General features: G+C 37.9%; 1 protein-coding gene across 2 annotated transcripts in view; it reads right to left on the bottom strand.

Moving 5' to 3' along the window:
• Positions 1-23,701, bottom strand: part of RIMS2 (regulating synaptic membrane exocytosis 2) — a 601,992-nt gene extending 578,291 nt beyond the window's left edge. For both annotated transcript variants that reach the window (XM_042972687.1, XM_042972686.1), the window contains exon 1: positions 23,516-23,701. In XM_042972687.1, the coding sequence (XP_042828621.1) occupies positions 23,516-23,691 (176 nt within the window). In that variant the 5' untranslated portion in view covers positions 23,692-23,701. The remainder of the gene's footprint in view (positions 1-23,515) is intronic.
• Between the last annotated feature and the right edge of the window lie 329 nt (positions 23,702-24,030).

Raw genomic sequence — 24,030 nt, 5'->3', positions numbered from 1 at the left:
TGTAAACTGGAAAGGGTGGGAAAGAGAAGTGTTTGAAAACATTGGAAATATTGAAACATATGGTAAATCGTGAGACAGTTTGAGCTATGGCATGGTTATATAAATTCCTGCTGCAAAATCTGGTGGCAGATTGGAAGCATGTGTTCCAAAACAATTCCATAAGACTTCCTATTACAGTTGTAGAAAACAAGTAATAAGGGTTTTATGCCCTTAATGGCCTCCGAGTCTCTTCAAAAGGTGATTTTAATGTAACTTTTTAGATGAAAGCACCACTGATTTGGTCCCAATCTCAAATATTTCAGGATATATATCGTATATATAATATACTAATCCACTGAACTATTTATTCCATACATATCCCCCTTAGAAGAAGAGAGCCCAAGCGGGGTTTGTGCTCCCCACAAGCGGGGGTCGAGCTCACTGGATGCAGGGCTCGAGCTCACCCAATGCGGGACTCAAACTCACGAACTGTGAGATCATGACCTGAGCCAGAGTCAGATGCTTAATGACTGAGCCTCCCAGGTGCCCTAAAGTTGCTTTTTTAGAAGGTACTCTGCAGCAATAGAGGACAAATCCAGGACAAAGACACAAGATCACAAAATACAAGACAGTATGTGGGAGGGCGGATGGGCTAAATGGGTAAGGGGCATTAAGGAATCTACTCCTGAAATCATTGTTATACTATACGCTAACTTGGATGTAAATTAAAAAAATAAAAAATAAATTAAAAAAAATACAAGACAGTAGCAGTAGCGGTAGAAATACACTGATGAGAATCTTCACGCTAGACGTTCTGACACTAAATTAATAGAATTTATTGATAGAACACGCCCTATCATGCTTTTATTTCAACACCTTTCACTGCAATCAAACATACCAATGAGATAAATTCAAATTTCTTAACATGGTATATAAGAATAGGTGATTACAATATCTAACAACTGATAAAATCATATGACATTAATATACAAATCAATATATAAATTAACATTAAAATAAATTTCTTTCCTTTTTTCCCAAATAAACTATGGATGTAGACATATAAATATCTGCTTATTGTGTAATAAGCTGTAGCACAAATTATTCATATAGTCATTTTAATAATTCCCAAATCGTCTCTTCAGTTTTAGAAAGTGTTGAGTTAATCTCTTTAAGGGGCCGTGATTTGATATTTAGAATCATAACCAGGTTCTCCCAACATCTTCCTATTACACTGACAGTCATTAGTCCCCAGTGCCCAGCAGCACTTAGTTGCGGCAATAAAGCAGATGGGTATGCTGTTTGCATGTCATTGCCACATAAGAATATGAATGCTAGTGTTTCCCACAGGGCATGAAACTCCTGTGCCTCAGGACACCCCCAAAAAAGTGGTGCCACAAAACTAGCTGCACTGCAGCCTGCTCCAAAGCTTCTAACACCAACAGGACATTCTGGAGTATCAGGCAAGCACTGACACTCCAGCCACTCTGACTTCCCAGGGCCACATTCATCCACACCAGCAAGGTCAGTGGGACCCATAATCCATCTCTACAGCTTGCACTGCACATCATTAGGTAACTTATTCTGTCAATAAAATGTACCGGTTTGCAGGAAAGCGATTCAATATTTTAATAACTAGTATCGCTGTAATGGTGAATATAGTTGAATAATACCAGTCCTGCATACAGGACTCCTTACAGCTGACTCCAACCAACTAGCTTCCACCAACTCAACCCTTCCTCCCATCTTCCATGCAACTAGCAGTATAGGAATACTGGTGATTCCCCAAAGACACTGTGTTCTTCCGCAGTCCATGATCTGCACATATCTAGAATGCCCTTCTCCTCCACATACCGAATTATAATTTGCCTGAAAAGCCAGGTTTTAATGCCTTCCCCTAAATCCTCCATGTTCATAAAGTCACCCCTGTCAACTCAACAATTGATAAACACCCATTTTAAAGCATTTATCATATATTTGGTTACTTACATGATTCTTACCCACCAGATTATGAGCAACTCAAGGGTAGAGACTATGTCCTAGTCCTCTCCATTTCCTCAGTGAGTACAGTGGCTCGTGTATGGCAGGCACTCAAAACACATGTATTTAAAAGAAGAATGAAAAAACACCTAAACCAAAAGCAATTATTACCTTTGATCTTCTGTACTAGATGCCATCACTGGAAAATTTTACATGCAAACTTAAACATGTACAAGAGAATACTTATCTTTTCTAAATTCTTTTAGAGATGACAGAGTGTACGTGACTTTGCAGAGGTGACACCAGTATAGCACTCCTCCCTGGCCTTCCCACTGGATTATCTCAGATAGTCTAATTATTACTTTTACCGTAATGGGGTTATTATCAGTGAAGTTGTTTTAGATAGATACGTAAAATATCTATTTTTATTTAATTTGCCCTTATTTTCACATTTTTCTAGCATATAAAGTATGCATGACTGCTATCATTATCCTCATCAGCATCACCATCTCACATTAGCTGTCCCTGTTAGAGGGAAACCTGGGTGGCTCAGTTGGTTGAGCATCCAACTTCGGCTTGGGTCATGATCTCATGGTTCATGGGTCCGAGCCCCACATTGGTCTCTCTGGTGTCAGCACAGAGTCTGCTTCGGATCCTCTGTCTCCCTCTCTCTCTGCCTCTCTCCTGCTCATGCTCTCTCTCTCAAAAATAAATAAAACATTTTTAAAAAATAAAAAAGACGTCCCTATTAGAATATAAATTATTTTGTCCATTTGTTTGTTCCTTCTTTCCTTCTTTCTCCTGTCTTTTGTTTCTTATTGGCTTTTTTTTTTTTTTTGACGTAAAATCGGTATATAACTTTATATTAGTTTTAGGTGTCCAACATGATAATTCGATATTTGAATACACTATAAAGTGATCACAATAGTCTCATTACCGTCCATCAACATACAATTGACCCTCTTCACCTTTTCCCCTCTGATAACCACCAATCTGTTCTATCAATGAGTTTTTTTTATTTTTGTTTTTAGATTTCACATATAAGTGAAATCATATGGTGTTTGTGTTTGATGTACTTCACTTAGCATAATACCCTCAAGATTCATCCATTTGTCACAAATGACAAAATTTCTTTCTTTTTTATGGATGTCACTACGTTGTGTGTGTGTGTGTGTGTGTGTGTGTGTGTACATATATCTTCTTGATCTATTCACCCATCAATGGAAACTTAGGTAGTTTCCACATCTTGGCTATCGTAAATAATGCTTCAGCGCATACAGGGCTGAATACATTTTTTAAATTAGTATTTTCATTTTCTTTGGATAAATACCCAGAAATGGAATAGCTGGATCATATGGGAGATCTATCTTTAATTTTTTTAAGTTTATTTATTTTGAGAGAGAGAGAAGTGGGTGAGAGTGCACCAGCAGGAGCGAGGGGGGGGGCGGGGGGGGGGGGCCAGAACAAAGAGAGAGAATCCCAAGCAGATTCTGCACTGGCAGTGCAGAGCCCAACCGGGGGCTCGATCTAATGAAACATGAGATCATGACCTGAACCGAAATCAAGAGTCTGCCATTTAACGGACTGAGCCACCCAGGAGCCCCTATTTTTAATTTTGAGGAACCTCCATACTGTTTTTCATAGTGGCTTGCACCAATTTACAATCTCACCAATTGTGTACATGGGTTCCCTTTTCTCCACATCCTCTCCAACCCTGATTTCTTATTTTTTGATAATAGCCATTCTAACAGGTGTGAGGTGGTATCTCATAGTGGTTTTGATTTGAAATTCCCTGATAAGCAGTGATGTTGAATGTCTTTTCATGTGCCTATTGGCCATCCGTATGATTTCTTTGGGAAAACGTCTATTCATTTTTTAATCAAATTGTTTGGTTTTTCGTTATTGAGTTGCTTGAGTTCTTTACAGATTTTGGATATTAACCCCTTATTGGATATATGATTTACAAATATTTTCTCCCATTCAGTAGGTTACCTTTTCATTTTATTGATGGTTTCTCTTGCTGTGCAGAACCTTTTAGCTAGATGTGGCCCCATTTGTTTATATTTGCTTTTGTTGCCTTTGCTCTTGGAGTCATATCCAAAAATTCAATACCAAGACCAATGTCAAGGTACCTATGAGCTATGCTATCTGCTAGAATCAGTGCAACTGTGAATTTCTCAAAATTTTAATTATTGAAGTTAAAGTTTAAATCACTAATTAAGCAATATAGTAAGGATCTCAAACTTGGGATTCCCATACCTTGAGAATTCTTCTGAAACAAATGTCTTAATACATGAAAAGTCTATCTCAAAGCAACGGGGCCAAGTAAACAATGCCAGTACCTTACCACAAAGTAACAGATTTTAATTTTTTAAAGCATTTGCAAGTGAAAGGGCGCCTGGCTGGCTCAGCTGGAAAAGCATGTGGCTGTTCATCTCAGGGTCAAGAGTTCCAGCCCCAAGCTGGGTGTAGAGATTACTTAAATAAATAAATAAACCTTTTTTTAAAAGCGTCTGCAAATGAAAAATAAAGCACAATTGCAAAACTGCTGATTTACCAGTTTGCACAAAAACTACCAACACTATATTTTAAAATAACTAAACCAAAAAGAAGACAAAAGGGAGACAGAGAATGAATGACACTTTCAAAAACATTATTAGTAAGTGCATTGATGGCATGTGTGAGGATATAGAGACAAATTCAGTGAAGAAAACTACCAACTAGGGGTGCCTGGGTGGTTCAGTCGGTTAAGTGGCCGACTTCAGCTCAAGTCATGATCTTGTGGTTTGTGAGTTCGAGCCCCACATCACTAACAGCCCCACTGTTAGTGCAGAGCCTGCTTGTGATTCCCTCTCCCCCACTCTCTCAAAATAAATAAGCTTTAAAAAAAAAAAAAAAGAAAAAAGAAAATTACTAACTAAAGTTTTCATTGCAGATTAATGAATCTACAGTTAGTTATCTAGTTAATAACTGACATTGCAGTGCCTAAAGAGAAATGGCAAAAAACATATTATTTGTCCTACAAAAAAGTACCAGATTTTGAAGCAAAATATTAAAGAAATGCTGTATAATTTTATGACAAGAAACTATAAAGTCTCTACAAAAAAAGTTTATTCTGGAAAAAACTGAAATTTAAGTAACACTATTTTATTCCCAGAGAAGATCTGGAATGTAAAATCTTGCCTATAAATATGAATTCCACATCAAATAATGTTTTCAAAATAAAAAATCTAATCAATCCCCAGCTGCTACAATCCCAACTATTGGCTTTATACAGAGAAATGAGTTCAGAACACCACTCTCTGCTGTTCCATACCTCAGTGTGTTGTCTATTCAAAAGGAAAGCTTTCATTTTAAAGTTTATGGGTTAAAAATAAATATTGACACTGTGAGTGATTCTCACTACAGATTTGTTAAAGGCTATTAACTGACTTTAAAAAAAAATGGCTTATTTAACTGACAGTTTCAAACACCTGGATGAACTCAATCAAAAATTTTCACGAACTGTGCGAAAGTATATTAATGAGTAGGACAAAGCTTACAGATTCAAAGCAATAGCTCAGTTTCATAAAAATTAAGTTAAAATGATTCACCAGTGACAGTCAATGTTATAATCTGAGTCCTAAGTAAGGCTAGCAGAGTACTACATATGCTTCAAGAAGAATACCAACATTATTTTTAAATAACTGACATTTTTTAAACTTCAATTGCATTTGGAATCCATTCACATTATCAGAAGAAATTCAACATTACATTTGTCAGTGAAAGAAAAGAAAGAGCAAACAGTTAAAAAAAAGTGTTATTACCATTGGAGTGAAATTTAAAGAGAGTGAATTTTCAAGATTAATAGCATGAAAGGAGCTTCTATCAATCAAGGAAAAGGAAATAAGTTTTTTCTTACGATCTGCTACCAACTACTTCTATAGTTTGTCAATGGTGAGCAACAAGAATCTGAAGAGATCATCATCAAATAGTCTTGATCAGGAATTATGTGTATATGTTTCAAAAATAAGTACATAAACCTTATAAAAAGTATCCTCATAGAAGCTAAGTTTCTCATTTTAGGTGTCACAGGGTATTATTTAAAAGTTTTTACAATTCAACGTTTACTCTCTTCCATAATACCCTGCATTTTGTTTTGCTTATAATTATATAATAGAAAATGTGGGGCACCTGGGTGGCTCAGTCGGTTAAGTGTCCAATTTCAGCTCAAGTCATGATGTTGCGTTGAGTCCGGGGCCCCGCGTTGGGCTCTGTGCTGACAGCTCAGAGCCTGCAGCCTGCTTCTGATTCTGTGTCTCTCTCTCTCGCTGCCCCTCCCCCACTCACACTCTGTCTCTCTCACTCTCAAAAATGAATAAATGTTAAAACAAATTTAAAAAAAAGAAAATGTGATTTTTTTTTCTCCAAGCTTTTATTTAAATTCTAGTCAGTTAACATACAGTGTATTAAAATACCAAAAGCCCATAATTGCCCACCTATACCCCACCCCCCAAATCCAAACAGCTCTGAAAATAGAACTTCTTCTGTAAGCCTGGGCCAAAATTCTTGATCTGATTTAGCATGAGGCTATATACAGTCTTTATCTAACCCATTTGTAAATATTCATGTTTCACTGGAGAAATGAGTTTGATTAGGGGCTGCTGTCCTGCCCCTGCTAAGAGTCATATAGTGTATGGCATGTGCATTTTAAAATCCAAAACACTCTGAAACACATCTGGCACCACAAATTTCAGCTGAGGGATGTGTTTTCAATCTCCATTTTACAGAGTTTAGGGAATTAAAGTGACTTCTTCAAGACAACATAGCTTGTCAATGATGGAGGGAGAACTCTACTCCACACCTCCAAATCTTGTTTTCTAGTCCTCTCTACACTACTGACCATAAATGAAAAAACCTTTTTCTACATAAATAGACATTCCATATTTCGTATAATATCATGCCAGCATAAGTTAATATAAAAATTTTAATGCAGAACTTAAAAACAAAGTCTGTTTGTATCTAACCTTCAAAAAAATATACTTCCCGCTGCTTAAATTTGTTTACAGCCTCATCGTGTTACACAAATGAATTAAGGTCACTCTCTGGTTTGTGGTTACTGACCCAGAAGTTAAGACAACCATCAACTTTTATTCTGATGCTATTTTCACCAAAATTCATAAAAACCACAAAGCAAATAAAATTTTAGAGGAAGAAATATAAGTAATTACGCTAGGGACTGCAAAATTTTCTAATACCGATCCTGTCAATCTTGTGATAGTTGCATTTTTCAACAAGTATTTCTGATTTTCCCTCCCTATGTGGTAGGGCTACACTTTTCTGCCCTGAGTTAGGCATGATCAGGCAACTTGTCTTCACCAGTGAAATGTGAGAAGTTGTATATATATTTCCGAGAGGAAACTTTAAGAGAAAAGTTGCAATTCACCCCAGTCTTTTCATTTTGGTCTCAACGTTCCAAACAGCTTCTTTACTGGCCTGTGTCCCAGAATGAGGATAACATAGAGACCCCAAGCGCCCCAGAGAAAACATATGGCATGGAAAATAAAGAGATCTATACTGTTTTAAGCTACTGATATTTAGGGAGAGCATAGCTTATAAACTGACACATTTGCTACCTCTCAGCTCCAAATCCACCCTTCTTTGTCCTGTTTTGATACCGGATCTGGACTCTGTAACCATTTGTCCTTCCCCAGTTGGCACAATTGTGAAGCTCTGTCAGCAGAGGGAGCCAGAGTGACATTAAAGGAAGAAGGGGCTTCTCCTTCTGGTTCTGGGTGCTTTGGTGTTTGTCCTGTGTTCCTTGGCTGCCCAGAGCTTGGCAGCCAGTGGCACTCACCCTCCTAACACGTTTCACTTAGCACCCTAGCGGGCATCCTTCCAGCAGTTTCAGTAGCACCCCAGCGGATACCGCAATAGGTGGTTTCCCAGAGACTTCCCTGAGAACTCCAGCCAGCTTCTCTGCAAGCCCCACCAACACCCTCGCAGATGACTTCCAGCTTGTCCGCCCCAGCTTGTGGCAGCTCAGTGGGGTACAACCACACCCTCTAACAAGGGCTCAATCTCAGCCTTAGCCTTGGGGGAAGGGATGTCTTCCAAATGTGTTGCTTCCTTGGGTACTCAGCTTCAGCACTAAAAGCGGTGGCTGCTCACTGCTAGAGGTTAATAATCCTTTATATTAAAGTTTTCCTGTTCGGGGCACCTGGGTGGCTCAGTCGGTTAAGCGTCCGACTTCGGCTCAGGTCATGATCTCGCGGTCCGTGAGTTCAAGCCCCCCGTCCGGCTCTGTGCTGACAGCTCAGAGCCTGGAGCCTGCTTCAGATTCTGTGTCTCCCTCTCTCTGACCCTCCCCCGTTCATGCTCTGTCTCTCTCTGTCTCAAAAATAAATAAACGTTAAAAAAAAATTTTTTTTTTTAAATAAAAAAATTAAAAAAAAGTTTTCCTGTTCAAATTACGACTGTAGTTTCTGTCTCCTCACTGGACTCTGACATCTAGTCTATCCTAACATATACAACTACGTAGTGTGGCATGAATTTATATTAGTAGTTTTGAAGGACAACCTTGGTTCGTGTTCTTTTTCTACTTTATTTCATAGCTATTTTTAATGTTTTATTACCTAAGTTAAACCAATTAATTATATTTTAAACACTGACATAAACTTCAAGTCATAATACACACTACATCTTTTCACTAATTCAGACTTCTTAGCTAATAATTATAAGAAAAAAAATAATACATGAAAGCACACTCATTGCAGGATAAGAAAAGGTTCCTAGACCAAATATGCAAGAGAAACCATATTCCAGGGACCCCTGAGTGGCTCAGTCGGTTAAGTGTCCAACTTCAGCTCAGGTCATGATCTCAGGGTTTGTGAGTTCGAGCCCTGGGTTGGGCTCTGTGCTGACAGCTCAGAGCCTGGAGCCTGCTTTGGGTTCTCTCTCTCCCTCTCTCTCTCTCTCTCTCTCTCTCTCTCTGCCCTTCCTTTGCTTATGTGTGCTCTCCCTCCCTCCCTCCCTCCCTCCCTCCCTCTCTCAAAAATAAATAAACAAAAACACTTCAAAAAAAAAAAAAAAGGTTTAAGGGGCACGCCTGGGTAGCTCAGTCGGTTAAGCAACAGACGGGCTCAGGCTTGGGTCATGATCTTGCAGTCGCGTCGGGTTCTGTGCTGACAGCTCAGAGCCTGGAGCCTGCTTTGGATTCTCTCTCTCTCTCTCTCTCTCTCTCTGCCCCTCCCCCACTCGTGCCGGCTCACTCTCTCTCTCTCTCTCAAAACTAAACATTAAAAAAATTATTGAAGAAAAAAAAGATTTACATGACTATCAGATAATGAAAATATTTGGAAACATTTCAATAACTCTTCACTATTTAGTCATATGGCAAAGTTAATTCTCTTTCCATAAAAATAAATCCAATTATTAACTAAAATGAATACTTAAGAATACTTATGTGCTCTTTATATTCAAAGAATATAGAAGAATTCACACTGCTTGCCCCCAACGCCCCACCCCACTGGCAGTTAGACCAATATTTTTATTCAGGAGGAAATTTTTAAACAAATAAAAAATGAAGAGCAGATTGGGAGTGAGTTGAGGGAAATAAAGTATTATAAACCCATAAAAAAGTGCATTGTAAAATATTTCAGAGATATTATTCTGGAATTTGTATCTCTGTATACAAAATATATTTAAAAAAAATAAGAGTAGTACAAAGTCTACTTTATAAAAAACATATATCCAATTGTATCTAGGCCACTCACTAATGTGAGGAGAAAAATGGCCCCTCAAAGGTATTCACACTCTAACCCCGGGAACATGTAACATGTAACATCTCTTACATGGCAAAAGGGATTTTACAGATATGATTAAGATGGGGAGATTATTCTGGAATATCTGGGCCGAGTCTAACCATCTGAGTACTTAAAAGAGAAAAATCTTTCCCCACTGTGGGCAGAGAGAGATGTAGTGACAGAAGAAGGGCCAGAAATGGCATCATGAGAAGGATTTTCCAGATAAACACACTGAGGTGCAAAATTACCAAGTAACAGCTGAGATTCAAGCCCAAGTTGGCTGACTCCATAGTCCAGACACCTAAGCACTATGGTCTTAACTATTTTCCAGAAGACTAAATAGCAGTGTGATGGAAAGAGAATGAGTTTTGGAGTTAGAAAGATCTACCCACCTCTGTGTTCTGCTACTTACAGCCTTTGTGACCTGAATCCTAGCACACAGTAGTCACCAAACAAATGTTAGTTCCCTCCTTCACTTTCTGCTACAAGTCTAGAGACCTATTCAAATTCAAAGCAAATCCTATGTAGAAGAAACTTCAGATACAAACTGAATACTAGTCTCACACTCTTGAATTTCCATTTCTCTTTCCTCTCATTCCACATATTCCTTCTAAGGAATCAGCTAAGACAACCTATGGTACCACAAAACTGTCTCTATATTCTAAGCTTTCGTTATTACATCAACAAAAATAGACTGTAATTTTACTGTAAGAACATTACCAGAAAGTAAGGAGAAAAAAAAAGTTTAAAGAAATGAAGCATGAGGTATAGGTAAAACAAAGGGACTTCAAATAATCTTAGCCATAGTGCCTCAAAGAAACAGCTTATTACACACATCTTCTAGTTCATTTCTTTGGCTCAACTTTGTTACCATGTTGTCTTGTTAATATACTTAAAAAGTGGTCACTACCCATATACTAATATGCTTTAAGTGAATATTCTTTATCACCTACAAATCAACTTTATCACCTGTTCTAGACATTGAACGTGGTCTTAACAAAGGCTTTGTCCTCAAAGGTGCACAGCCTCCGCACTGGCTGGCCATTTAAATGTCTATGCTCCAGTTGTCTTGATTTTAAATCTCTGGGGATTTTCAAGCATACCTACAAAATGATCCAATTTCACACATTCTCTCAAGATTCATTTAGCTTCCTGCCCCTGCAATACCACCATCATCACTGCTCAGAGAATTTTCTTTTTTGACAATGGCTTCCAAAATGCTAACAACTCCTATTTCAAATAGAAAAACACTCCACATGAGAGCAAAAAAAAGTGTCTACCACCAGCAAAAGGTGGCTTAAACTCTCGCATCCTTGAACAAATATTTATCAAATGAAAAGTCTTTTAAGTGAAAAAAGTTATTTATTAAATATATTGTCTTCACTGATTTCATGTGTTGTTAAAAACACATGCTTGATTCCTAGTTTAACTAATACCACGCACCATAACCAATAACTGGCATGTCCAAGAAGGATAACAATGAAACTTCTTGCAAATGTGACCACCAAATCCCAAAGATAATCATTTCTTGAGGTATCAGCAACTCTGCACTGTTAGGCAGTGCTACACTTAATTATTCACTCAAAACACATTTATATCCACTCACAATGGACTACCCACTGCAAACACAGTCCTTTTTCTATAATTTATTAGAAAAGAGGAAAAGTAATTCAATGACTATGATATAATAAAAAGTAGTTATTAAGAGTGCAAATTCTAGAATATGACTGTCTAGGTTTAAATCCTGGCTCCCCACTAAAAACTTTGAGCATACAACTTCAGTCTTCATTTTTTTCATCTATAAAAATGATAAAATAATAGCTATCTCATAAGGTTGTCATGGGGGCTGAATTAGATAATGCATATATAATGTAGCATAGTAACAGCACAGTAAGCATCCAGTATATGTTGGCTATGGAGTATTAATGTTGTAAGAGTTACAGTAGAAGTATGCAATAAGGGTTGTGAGAGCAGAGGAAAACCTAACCCAGTTTTCAGCTGGTTGGAAACGTGACATATACCTGGATTAAGAACTAGTAGGACTTAGGAGCACATCTGGCTGACTCAGTCAGTGGAGCATCTGACTCTCAATCTCAGGGTTGTGAGTTTGAGCCCCACGCTGGGTATAGAGATTACTTAAAAATAAAATCCTAAACAAAAAATAGTAGAACTTAACAAGAGAAAAGTGGGTAGGGCTTTCTAGGCAAAGAGAACAATATATCCTAGAATATTAAAAAAAACAAAAAAACAAAAAAACAATAAGGAACTAACTTCAATTTGATACAACCAAAGGTCTTCCCCAAGAAAGACTACCAGGATATAAAAACTGATAAAACATCACAAAGGGACTTCTATGACACACCTAGAAATCTAGACTGCATAGTAAATGCAGTGGGGAAGCACTGACAAATATTAAGGACTTTAAAATAGATTTGTGTGTTGGACTGTTGTACTATTATGGGAGATGGGTTAGAGGTGTGCCTGAAAGTGGAGATACCCATTTGGAGACGAATAATTAAGGAAAATATAATAAAGGCATGAAACCGTGCCCCAACAATGAAGACAGAGAGAAGGAGAGAGATTTCAAAGATCTTTGGAAGAGAATAATGACAGGATTTGGTAACTGATTACATTTGAGAGCTGAGGGAGAGTAAGGAAATTAGAAGGACTCCCCAACACCAGCACCAGGTCTCTCTGGTCTTATAAAATTCACTTCTGATTTCTATAAACCTTCCTAACCTTTAGTTTGGAAATGGAATTTAACCATAGCCTTCAACCTGCAAAACTTCTAACATGAGGCTTCAATTTATTCCAAAATGGATCCTAGCTGGGGTGCCTGGGTGGCTCAGTTGGTTAAGCATCCGACTTTGGCTCAGGTCAGGATCTCACAGTTTGTGAGTTCGAGCCCTGTGTTGGGCTCTGTGCTGACAGCTCAGAGCCTGGAGCCTGCTTCAGATTCTGTGTCTCCTCCTCTCTCTGCCCCTCCCCTGCTCATGCTCTGTCTCTCTCTCTGAACAATAAACGTTAAAAAAATTTTTTTAAATGGATCCTAGGACTGCAAATTTTTCTGTCTCATTATGAGGTCTGTGTCCTATATCTGCTTCCAGAGCAGGTATCTCTGTGAAGATTCAGTGTACACACCTACCTTCTTGCACCTGCTCCAACAAATCCCCAGTTGGGGTACCGCCCACTTGTCATCAAGCAGATGAACAGACCCGTCCTGGTAAATTCTGTATTCACAAATCCTATGGCTGATTTAAGACTTAAGTCAGCTTAGAGCAATCATTAAAGAGAAATCAACCTGTGGTAATAAAGTTCAGTACCACAGAAATACTTCTGGAGTCGACCAGTGTAGACAGGAACTTTAAAGCTTTCCAAAGTTAAATAAGTAACAGATAATAATCATGAGAATGTATTACTTACAATAGCCACAGTAATAGATACAGCCCTAAAATCAGTGACTTAACAAAGAAGTGTATCTGTTATTCATACAAAGTCTAATGGAGGGGGGAGGCTAAGTCACCAGCCAGAACTTAATTACCCCAATCCATTTAGAAACAAGGAAAGCTGGAAAAGGTAGTCCAGGGCTAGGCAGTGCTGCATAGCAACAACTCTGTGAAAGAGGAATGTTAATCTTTGATGAACACCTAGCTATCTCCACTACAAAATTCATTTTTAACAGAAAAAAATTTTGTGCTGATAAAAACATCAATTAATTCTTTCAGCTCTTGGTCAAAAGGAATTATGTGTGATGTGTGATGAAATAGACTGTTCATATATGCACCTGAGAAGCAAAATTTTCACCAATAAACACCATTATGGTTATACTGTTATCTAGCTATATTGTTTAGGATATCCTTTTTTCCCAGCTTTAACATCCTAGAAGCCTAGCTGCAGAATGCATAAAACTGCTAAGTTATTTTTCCCTTACAGCTGAACATAAACTTAGTTGGGGGAAAAAAAAAACTGCTAAAGAACATAGAGAATTCTATCTTCCTCCTGTGCCTAAAAGAGCATTTAACCAGAACCTCTGTTTAGCAGAACCTACCAAATACGTGTGTGTAATGTAAGAAGGTTAAATTTTTATAATCTATAAACTGTTTGAAAGTTCTTAACTCTAAATGTCTTTAAAAAGCATTTAGCTAGCACTATGTGATATGGAAAATACAAATTGGAGCTTTTTGACATGTGTATATAATGTACATCTAATACATGTTCATAATACATAAACTATATAAAATTCGTCCATTCTTAGCCTAATTTATACTATCTAGTTGCTTACAGTTTGGGGGGGGGGGGGGCGGTAACAGTTCTAGAGAGAAAATAAGTGAAATAATATTCTATCACTTTTAGACCTAAACCTGTTCTTAACTTTTACCTTTCTATAATTCTACTTCTAATCCTATTTCTAGAACTTCCCATCACACAATCTAACAAAACTTATCTCTCTTTCATAACACAACACAGTATGAAATCTGCAATAATTCACTAAGCTAAGATAAAGAGGAACAGAATCTTCACCAACCACAATATGTCATTTACACAGCTAATCTCTTTTCTTTATCTTCCTAAACTACACTCCCATTTCCAAAATTCCCTTGGAGGTGATATAGGAATATACACAAAAAAGGAAATTTGTTCTAGTTAAATCTAACATATAAAACAAAGATTGCGCAAGAGTTAAAAACATCTGAAGAGTGAAACAAAACCAGATGGTGAGAAACTCACGGAGACAAAGTTGTCAATGGGAGCAAGGAATGTTCAATAAAAGAAAAACAGATCTGTAGTTTTGGGGGAAAAAATGACAAGACGTTAATAGATTTAGTAGAAAAAAGTTTTCTAAGCTAAAATACGAAGTAGCATTCCTCACAATTATGAATGGATTCAAACAGTACTGATCTTCTTCTCCCCTTTTTCTTTGCCTTCTCTTCTTTCTCCCTTTTTGCCCTTTTTACTGCTACTCTATTATTTCCCATCCTGTCCCCCCTATATCACAAGTTATAGTCACTTCTAGTACAACTATTCACATTATAAACTGTTTAGAATAAGAAAAACAATAAAAGAAGCCTTCTCCGGCTGGTCTCTCAAGAGAACAACGGTCCTGAGACTAAACCAGTTTAGAGAGCTGACCATCAGTGAGATGAGCAAAGACAGATCTACATGATGTACAGCAGTCAGTTGAGCAAGTCAGGCACCCTGAGAGCTTACCTTACCCTTACTTTTTTACCCTTACTTTACCTCCTGTTGTCAAATCCCAGTAATTTGGCTCCTAAATATTTCCAAATCTATCCTGCCTCTCCACCTCCAGCAGAAGTGTCCTCTTTCAGGGGCGCCTGGGTGGCTCAGTTGGTTAAGCGTCCGACTTCAGCTCAGGTCATGATCACACAGTCTGTGAGTTTGAGCCCTGCGTCCGGCTCTGTGCAGACAGCTCAGAGCCTGGAGCCTGCTTTGGATTCTGTGTCTCCCACTCACTCTGCCCCTCCCCTACTCATGCTCTGTCTCTCTCTCAAAAATGAATAAATGTTAAAAAAAAATTTAAAAACAAAACAAAAAAGAACTGTCCTCTTTCATATCTCCATCATATATCACCTGGATTACCAGAAGACTCTCCTAACTACAGCCCTGGTCTCTAGCATCAATCCCTCAGACTGTAAGGCTGGGGGGTGCCCAACCAAATCTGATTACACTGTGTCACTGCTTAAAATCCCTCTGTTACTCCCTACTACCTTCAGGATTAAATCAAAGGAAAACATACAACGTCTTTGAAGCTCTGACCCTTGCCATCTCTCAAGTCTCCTCTGCCGACTCACTTCCAATAAGCCTTATGCTCCAGACATTGTAAACCACGTCAAACCAGTTTCTTGACTATGCCCTGCCTCTCTTTTACAAATGAGAGTTAAAGTCTGGGATAGAAAGACTTGGGAGTTTTCGTATTTTTGCTTGGAACATCTTCCTCTGCCCAATGAACATCTACTCATCCTTTGAGTCTCAGCCTAGGTGTCATCTCCCCCAAACTGGAGAAGATGCTCCTGTTCAATGAATAAATATATCCATGATACACTGTGCACACGGTCTCCCAGCACTTATCATGCAATATTGTAACTGTGGTTTATCATGTTCCTTATAGTGACTTCCTAAAGGGTTAGCTGAGAAGGGTTAAGAGTGTTTTAACACCCAGAAATAGATATCTGCATTTCATCAGGTGACTAGAGAATACGACAGTATCTGTAGTCTCTAGAATCTTTAACATCTAGGAGTAAAATTTCTACATAATTAAAAAGGATAAAATGTGTTACACCCTCAAAACAATACCAAAGAGACAGCAAACTACTCACTTGATTACTCTGACATATTTTTTACTATGGTCATGATGTTCCAAAAACACTTTTACTGTGTTTTTTCATGACACTTCACATTTCAGTGTGCTCATGTGATTATGGTTGGCCTTCAGTTGTCTGCCTCTGAAAGGAATGAATTATAGAAATTTCTATCCAAAATATTCTGTACATCACTTATCATTCAGCTCTGTTAAACACACTGGAAATATACAAACACTTTCAAACTAAAGTCGTAATTTTTAAAGCAAAATATTCTTTATATTAAAAAATAATTACAATTTCAAGACGACATATTACAATATTCTTCTGGTTTCTAATCAAAACAGATGTGCTCTTAGTCTAAAAGAAAGATGAGTCAAGGGGCGCCTGGGTGGCTCAGTTGGTTAAGCGACTGACTTCAGCTCAGGTCATGATCTCGCAGTTTGTGAGTTCAAGCCCCATGTTGAGAGTCCCTCTCTGTCTCTGCCTGCCTCTCCCCTGCTCATGTTGTCTCTTTCTCTTTCTCTCTCTCAAAAATAAATTAACATTAAAAAAATGTTTTTTAATAAACAAATAAAAGATGAGTTGCAATCATACGCAAATACTGTAAGTTTTCTCCTAGTAAAAAATAAATAAATAAATAAATAAATAAATAAATAAATAAGCAAGCAAAATTGCACATATGTTTAAAAATTACAATTGATTTTGAAAATAAGGGCACTACTACCTAAACAAACTTTTTTCTTCTAGATCTTCAAATTTCACCTTGAAAGCAAGCACTACCTAACTGAACACAGTATTTTATTCCCCAACATTTCATTCAGTCACCCAACTAATATTTTTAAGTACTACTATGTATAAAACATTGTGTTGGGTTAGAAGCTAAGGCTGATATGGTGAACAAGACAGACATGGTGTCTGCTCTCTGGGAGTTTATAATCTAGCAGGGCAGACAGACCATAAACAAATAAAGAAATTATAAATTTTAATAAGCATAACTGGAAAATATTAAAGATGATATGAAAAAGAAGAAAGAAAAGAACCTACTTAAGAACATGGGGCAAGAAAGAGCTCTCTAAGGAGGCAAATTTGAAGCTAAGAGGCAAAGTGGAAGTCATACAAAGAGTGTGTGCATTTGAAAAGCAATGGAGGGGCGCCTGGGTGGCGCAGTCGGTTAAGCGTCCGACTTCAGCCAGGTCACGATCTCGCGGTCCGTGAGTTCGAGCCCCGCGTCAGGCTCTGGGCTGATGGCTCGGAGCCTGGAGCCTGTTTCCGATTCTGTGTCTGCCTCTCTCTCTGCCCCTCCCCCGTTCATGCTCTGTCTCTCTCTGTCCCAAAAATAAATAAAAAACGTTGAAAAGCAATGGAAAGCAGAGGAGCACTCTAAATTGATACTTCAAAATGAGATTAACCTGATAAGATTAGCTGAGTTCTCAGATATAATATGAATAAGACAAATAAATAAATACATATTTTGATTTATTAATAGAGCAAAAAATTGATCCCAGACAACTGTAAGGACAATCACAGAGTAATTTGCACAAATTAGTTCCCTCGCATTCACCCATGATAATCAGTATCTTGCCAATAACCAATAATTTGGTGTCTTATTTCTGCTGCTACACCTTAGTTTCAGACTCTCTAAAAATGTTTTTTGCTGAGGAAATTGCTGCCGATTCATCACCTTCCCTCTCCATCCCTGGGCTTCTAGATAAATAATGAAGGCACTTAAAAGTCCTTCGGGCATTTTTTTGACTTCCCAGTAGACAAGGAAGAGAATGTCTCAATTGGAAAAAAAAAAAAAAAAAGAGTTAAGATTTCATCCAAGAATGCTATGATAATATTAAGGTTCAGAAACTATTGTCTAGGGGCGCCTGCATGGAGGTTAAACGACTGACTTCGGCTCAGGTCATGATGTCACAGTTCATGGGTTTGAGCCTCACATTGGGCTCTTGTGCTAACAGTTCAGAGCCTGGAGCCTGCTCTCTGGATTCTGTGTCTCCCTCTCTGTCTGCCCCTCCCCCGCTCATGCTCTGTGCCTCTCTGTCTCTCAAAAATAAATAAATGTTAAAAAAAAATAATAAACTATTGTCTATAATCAGTTAATAACGACTTTCTTTGGCACACTTATTTATGCCAGGACATTTAATCTACATTGATCATAACAATCCTTCAAGGTAGGTGTTATTATTTTGATAATACAGATGAGGAAACATGGGCTCAGAGAGTTTAACAACATAAGCAAGACCTTACAGTTATTAATTAGTAAAATAAGGTTTCAAGTCAAAATCCAGCTGGCCCCTCACACTTGCCTCCATCACCTCTGTCTTCGTCACACAGTATAATCAGTTCTTTATAAATATATACTCAATGACAATATAGTCAACAAGAAGATATTATTTAATTATCCTAGTTGCTTTAAAATACAGATTATATATAAAGAATTTATTAGGTACTTTCTCATAAATGCCAATCAATTTTTTAGAATGCATTTGCAATTCTTAAAACTGATAGATTTTTCATTCTTGACAATGGTCGTGGTTATTTACATAATCATAATAATGATTTTTGTTTAAAAGTCTTCATGATTAAATTGCATTTTTATTTCACATGCTATGTTCTTAAATTTTCATTTAGCTATAAGAAGAAAATATGGTAGTCTTTTAAATATTAGAATGAGAAAGATCATTCTAAGCATATCACAAACTCAAAAGACATAAAACAAAAAGTGAAAAATTAAAATGCATTTTTTAAAAATCCTGACCAGTAAAAAAAAAAAAGGCATAAAAAAGGTCATAAAACAAATGACAATAAAAAGAGCTTCTACAATTCACTAAAAATGACCAAAAGACAAACAAAAAACTAAACAAATGCAAAAGGCCCTCAGCCTCACTGATAATAAGAAAATTTCAATTAAATCTACGATGGCATATCTTTCACCAAAGTATTGGCTAAGAGTATCGCACGCTGAATTGGAAAGGATATGGGAGCCTCCCTAGTTTAGGTCACTTATGCATACTTATTGTATGAAAATAAATTTGGCAATATTTATTAAAATTTAAAATATACTGACCTTTTGACCCAACAATGCATTTCTAGGAATTTATTCCAGAGATATATTCAAATATGTAAGAAATGATATATGCACAAAGATATTTATTGCAGTGTTGTTTCTAATGGCAAAATTAGAATCAACCTAAATACCCATAAATATGGTTCTAGATAAAGAAATTACAGAACATTCATAAAATGAGATATTACACAGCCATTAAAATGAATGAGGAAGCTATATATTAATGGGTGTGGAACTGATCTCCTAAAAAGTAAACTGCAGGGCACATTTATGTTTTTTATGTTTACACATATACATCCATACATCTGTGTGCACACACACACATTATAGGTGCACGCAATATGTGATATATACACATATCTACTTTTACACAGAGTATTTCTGGAATAGTATACAATACAGTGGCAAAAGCAGTTGCCTCTGGCTTGGAGAAAAAGTAGCTAAGAAATTTTGTACCATAGGTATATATTATCTATTCATAAAAAAGCTTATAAATTGGCTTTGAAAAATACTCTTAAAATTGAATTATTAAAAAAATTTAGAACCGCTTATCTATGTTTTAAAAAAAGCTAAATTATTACTCTGATCTATCATGAAATCTTTACTCACTGTCTTCTTTTATTTGGGAAGCAAATAAAAGACATTCGACATTAATAAAAAATCCAAACTGAGAATACAAAGATAATTTACACAGCAAAAAAACATTATTTCTAATTTGTTATAAAAAAAAATCCTTATCTGAAAGACTATGATATGCACATAGTAGAAACTCAATAAATATTTACTGAATGAATACTTACTTTTCTATTGATTTCAGTGGTTTTGCTTATCTCATACATTTTTTTTTCTTAATACCACATCAAAAAAAAAAAAATCACTCGAAAATATAAACCTAATAGATTATGCCTTTCTTTCAAAAAAATTATTCTTCATTTTCCCAACAAAATTTATAAACTGCCTCATTAACATTACAAGTCATATCAACATTACTTATTAGTTACCTAATATGCGCAGGTGTTAAGTATGCTGCAAAACACAAACTCCAAAGAAGGGTACATTATTATTCTTGCCCTCAAGAAGTTTACAATCTTGAAAGACGAGGCTTAAAAACATTAATAAGTAAAAGAACACTATAGATTTTACCTATAGATTGAGTTATCAAAACTAAAACTGTATGTGGATTTCTGGTAAGGATAAAAAAAAGCAATTACTGATCTGTTGAGGGATCTACTGAGATATAGATGCTTCAAAATTTTAGTATCTCAATCAGACATAAAATAAAATTACTTGATGGTGACAGAAGACTTCCGAAAATATGGATATTCAGCAAGGCTTTGAAGAAATTGCTAATATATATAAATAGTCCTTAATTAACCTCTTCATAAAGAGAGATTACTATAGTGGTCTCAATGTCTTTTGATCACTCACCTCTCCCATTAAAAATATCTCAGGCGTGAACTTCTAAATACCTGCATATGTATTTACAAATTATATGGGTCTTAACATTGTCAATCTATATATTAAATATCAGTAATACTTAATTTCTTTTTCAAAGAAAGAAAGAACTTGAAATATAAGTTTTAATATTCTCTTCCTGTACTCCAACATATCATCCTGTGATGTACTTCGTACGCACATCCCCCTTGGTATGAATTCTTAATAAGAAAATATTTTCATCCAATGGTTTCAATTTTGCACACATCAAACTTTAACGTAATTGTTTCAAGGCAGCAGACATCAACTTGATTTTCAGTTTATTTCTCTCTGTCCATGACCTTCTCTCAAAATAAATGTTAACATGCAATTAAATGGACATCTCTAATTAAATGGACATCACTAAAGAGAAACAAAGGACAGTGTAGTCTTGACCAGATAAATGACCCCTAAAACTTAATGAGAAATAGTAACCATTGAAGAATACTAATATCACTTTTTCTTATATATAGTATTTGTAACTTAATACCCAATATTGATAATACATTACTTAATACATTATAAACTTATTTAAAACAATTTTTCTTTCATTATAATTCTATTATAAAATCTAATGTTTTCCTCATTTTCCTTGCCTAATCTTAACTTATTTAAAAAGCCAAAAACATTTTTATAGAACATTTAAAATTAAATTTGTAATTATATTATGCTTTAACTCCAAAAAACTTCTTGTTAAAATGAATATAAAAATAATTCTGAAGCCATGTAGGCCATTTTGAGGTATAACTCCTTCCAAGACTAAGTTAGGCAGAAATGCAAATAGATATTTAAAATAAATATGAAGATTTTTCATCATTGTAATCTCTCTGACTGTATGAATGTATGTTTAGAGAATGTTTCTACCTAAACTGTGTGAATATGAATGCATGAACATTCCATGTATTTGCATAGCATACAGGCTTACACAGAAAGGTAATGTATGTAATGTAATGTACCTACCTGAAAAAGCCTTTTGCAACATTTTCCTAATGTAACCTATTGTTCAATCTGAGTAACTCTTAATTCAGTATTGAAAAATTCATTTACATCTCTATGTACTAGAACAATAAGTGGATTTGGAACTACAGTTTACTAGCCAGTATATACTATGATTTAGCTTACTACAAAGAAATAAAAACACATTGTACATTTAAATATATGGGTCAAAGAAATAAAACTATGTTTTATTTGACATCACTTTGGCAACACTAATTTTATCACAATTATAGTAGAAAATATAGATTCATATACTTAAATATCAAATTCTAAGTCATCAAAAAGCTAGGCATTGTTAGTATATATAGTAAAGCAAAGTGAGTATTATGCTCAAAAAGCTTTTAAAAATAATGCTTTATTCTAGCATTAGTTAAAATAAGCTACTTAAATCTCATAACCATTTTTCATTTACCAAGCCTACTAATAAATTATATTCCCAAACAAGTCTCCAAACCCACAAATTAGCTTTGAAGAAGCAATTTTTCTTTATTCCAGTTAGTATGTCAGAAATATTTGTTCTTAGTCCTTCAATTTTTTTCAAACGTGTACAGATATTTGATATGTTTTTACCATAATTTACAGTATTTTCATTAAAATATGAAAATATATATGTATAGACAGAATTATCTCTGTATAAGTGTATTAAAGAATACTGAATTCAACAACCTGTTTTTAAAATTTACATGATTAGAGGTCAGTGTATTGCATCCTTCATGGAGGAACTCTACTCTTTCAATTTTGTGTTTCTGTGGAGAATATGGGAAAAATATATTTGATAACATGCAAAAAGAACAGTCCCACCGCTGGCATATAAACTGTCCAAGTTAATCTCTTAGTGAATAATTCATTTCAAGTAAAAAGAAAAAAGTTGAGTTGGAAGAACATAAAAAGGTTAAGCATCTTCTGCACAGTCTCTTTCACACAGTATCTGAGAAATCAAATAACCATAAAACATTTAACAGCTAACCTGTAGAAACAAATCTCTTTGCTAGACTGACAAAAGGCGTCTCAAAGCTGTATCTCTGTCTGGACAGTTCCCTGGTGCTGAAGTTACACAGCGCTAAACCGCCGCCTGGGTGCTGCTTTTACTCTCTCACCCTCGGCAAAATCCCGGCTGCCTACACTATGAACACGAGTAGTAGAACTTCCCAAGGTAGGAAGCATCCCAAACTGCAGTAATGGTAGGAACTGGAGCCTCTTCAGAGTCTCTTCAGGATTAAACAGATTTACTAGTGGCAAACAGGAAGAGCAGCAGAGTGCAGGGTGTTAGAACCCGCCGAGGGGGAGGGGCTGGAAGATGGCGGCGGCCGCACACCCACCCGAGACTTGCCAGAGTTTAGGCCCCTCGCCTGCACAGCCGCCCCCCTGCCCGCAGCGACCGCGGGCAGCTCTGCTCGTCTCCGCGTCGGAGGCAGGGCCGCCCTGCGGAAGCGCGGGACGAGGGGCCCCTGCTGCGCCCGCATCCCCGGCGGCGCGCCTTCGCCCGGGTCCCGGCCAGGGAGCACCTGTGCACGGCCATATTGGATTCATTGCCCCAGTCACTGCCACCGCGCGGGGGCGGCTGGAAAGGAGAGGGGACGCGCGGAGCCTGGGTTCAGCTTCAGCCCCGTGGGGACCCTGAAGCCCAACCGGCCCGCGGGGGAAGCCGTAAGGACGCCCGGGAAAATTACAACGCCTAAAGGCTCGCCACCCTCATCTCGGCCGGCCTCGGCACCTTCCCTTCCCGACACACACCCCCGCGCTCTGACACCCAGAAAGCAGCCCCGGCGGCCGGCGCCGGCCGCAGCCCTCGTGGCCCAGGCGCCGCCGGCTGGAGGGAGGGCGGCGATCCGGGGCGCGCAGGCGGCCGCAGGGCAGCGGCCGTGGGGGCGGAGGGGAGGGAGGGAGGCGGGAAGATGGAGCCGGGTCCTTACTTGAGCACCGACTGCTCCTTCTCCTCTTCTTTCTTCTGCCGATCCATGACGGCCAGGATGATTTTCCTCTCCTCCTCCGTGAGGTGGCTGAGGTCGGGCATCTCGGGCTGCAGGGGCGGCTGAGAGGCCGCCGGGGTGGGAGCCGGGCGGCCCCGCGGCCCGACAGGAGCCGACATGTTTGGTGGAGCCTAACCACCCTAGGGAAGCAGGGAGGCAACTCCACCGGCGGCGGCGGCGGCACCCGCGCGGGCGGCTGGGGCAGCCTCCGGCGCTGGGACAAATACATACAAATCAACGGCCTTCAATCCGAGGCGACAGCCCCCCTCCCCCAAGAAAGAAAGAGCGGAGGGGGAGGGGAGGGCGAGCGCGGCGGGGAGTGAGGGCTGAGGAGTGCGCTCCGGGAAATGTTTCTTCTTCCCGGGGGCGAAGGGCTGGCAAGTGAGCGGTTTGGCAGAGAGGAGCGGGAGGCCGGGCCGGGACGCGGAGTGCGCGGAGCGGCGGGGGAGGGTGGTGGA

The sequence above is a fragment of the Panthera tigris genome, chromosome F2 (genome assembly GCF_018350195.1).
Source record: "Panthera tigris isolate Pti1 chromosome F2, P.tigris_Pti1_mat1.1, whole genome shotgun sequence".
Taxonomy (NCBI): Eukaryota; Metazoa; Chordata; class Mammalia; order Carnivora; family Felidae; genus Panthera; species Panthera tigris.
Note: the sequence above shows the minus strand (reverse complement) of the source record. Positions and strands in the feature narration are given on the sequence as shown.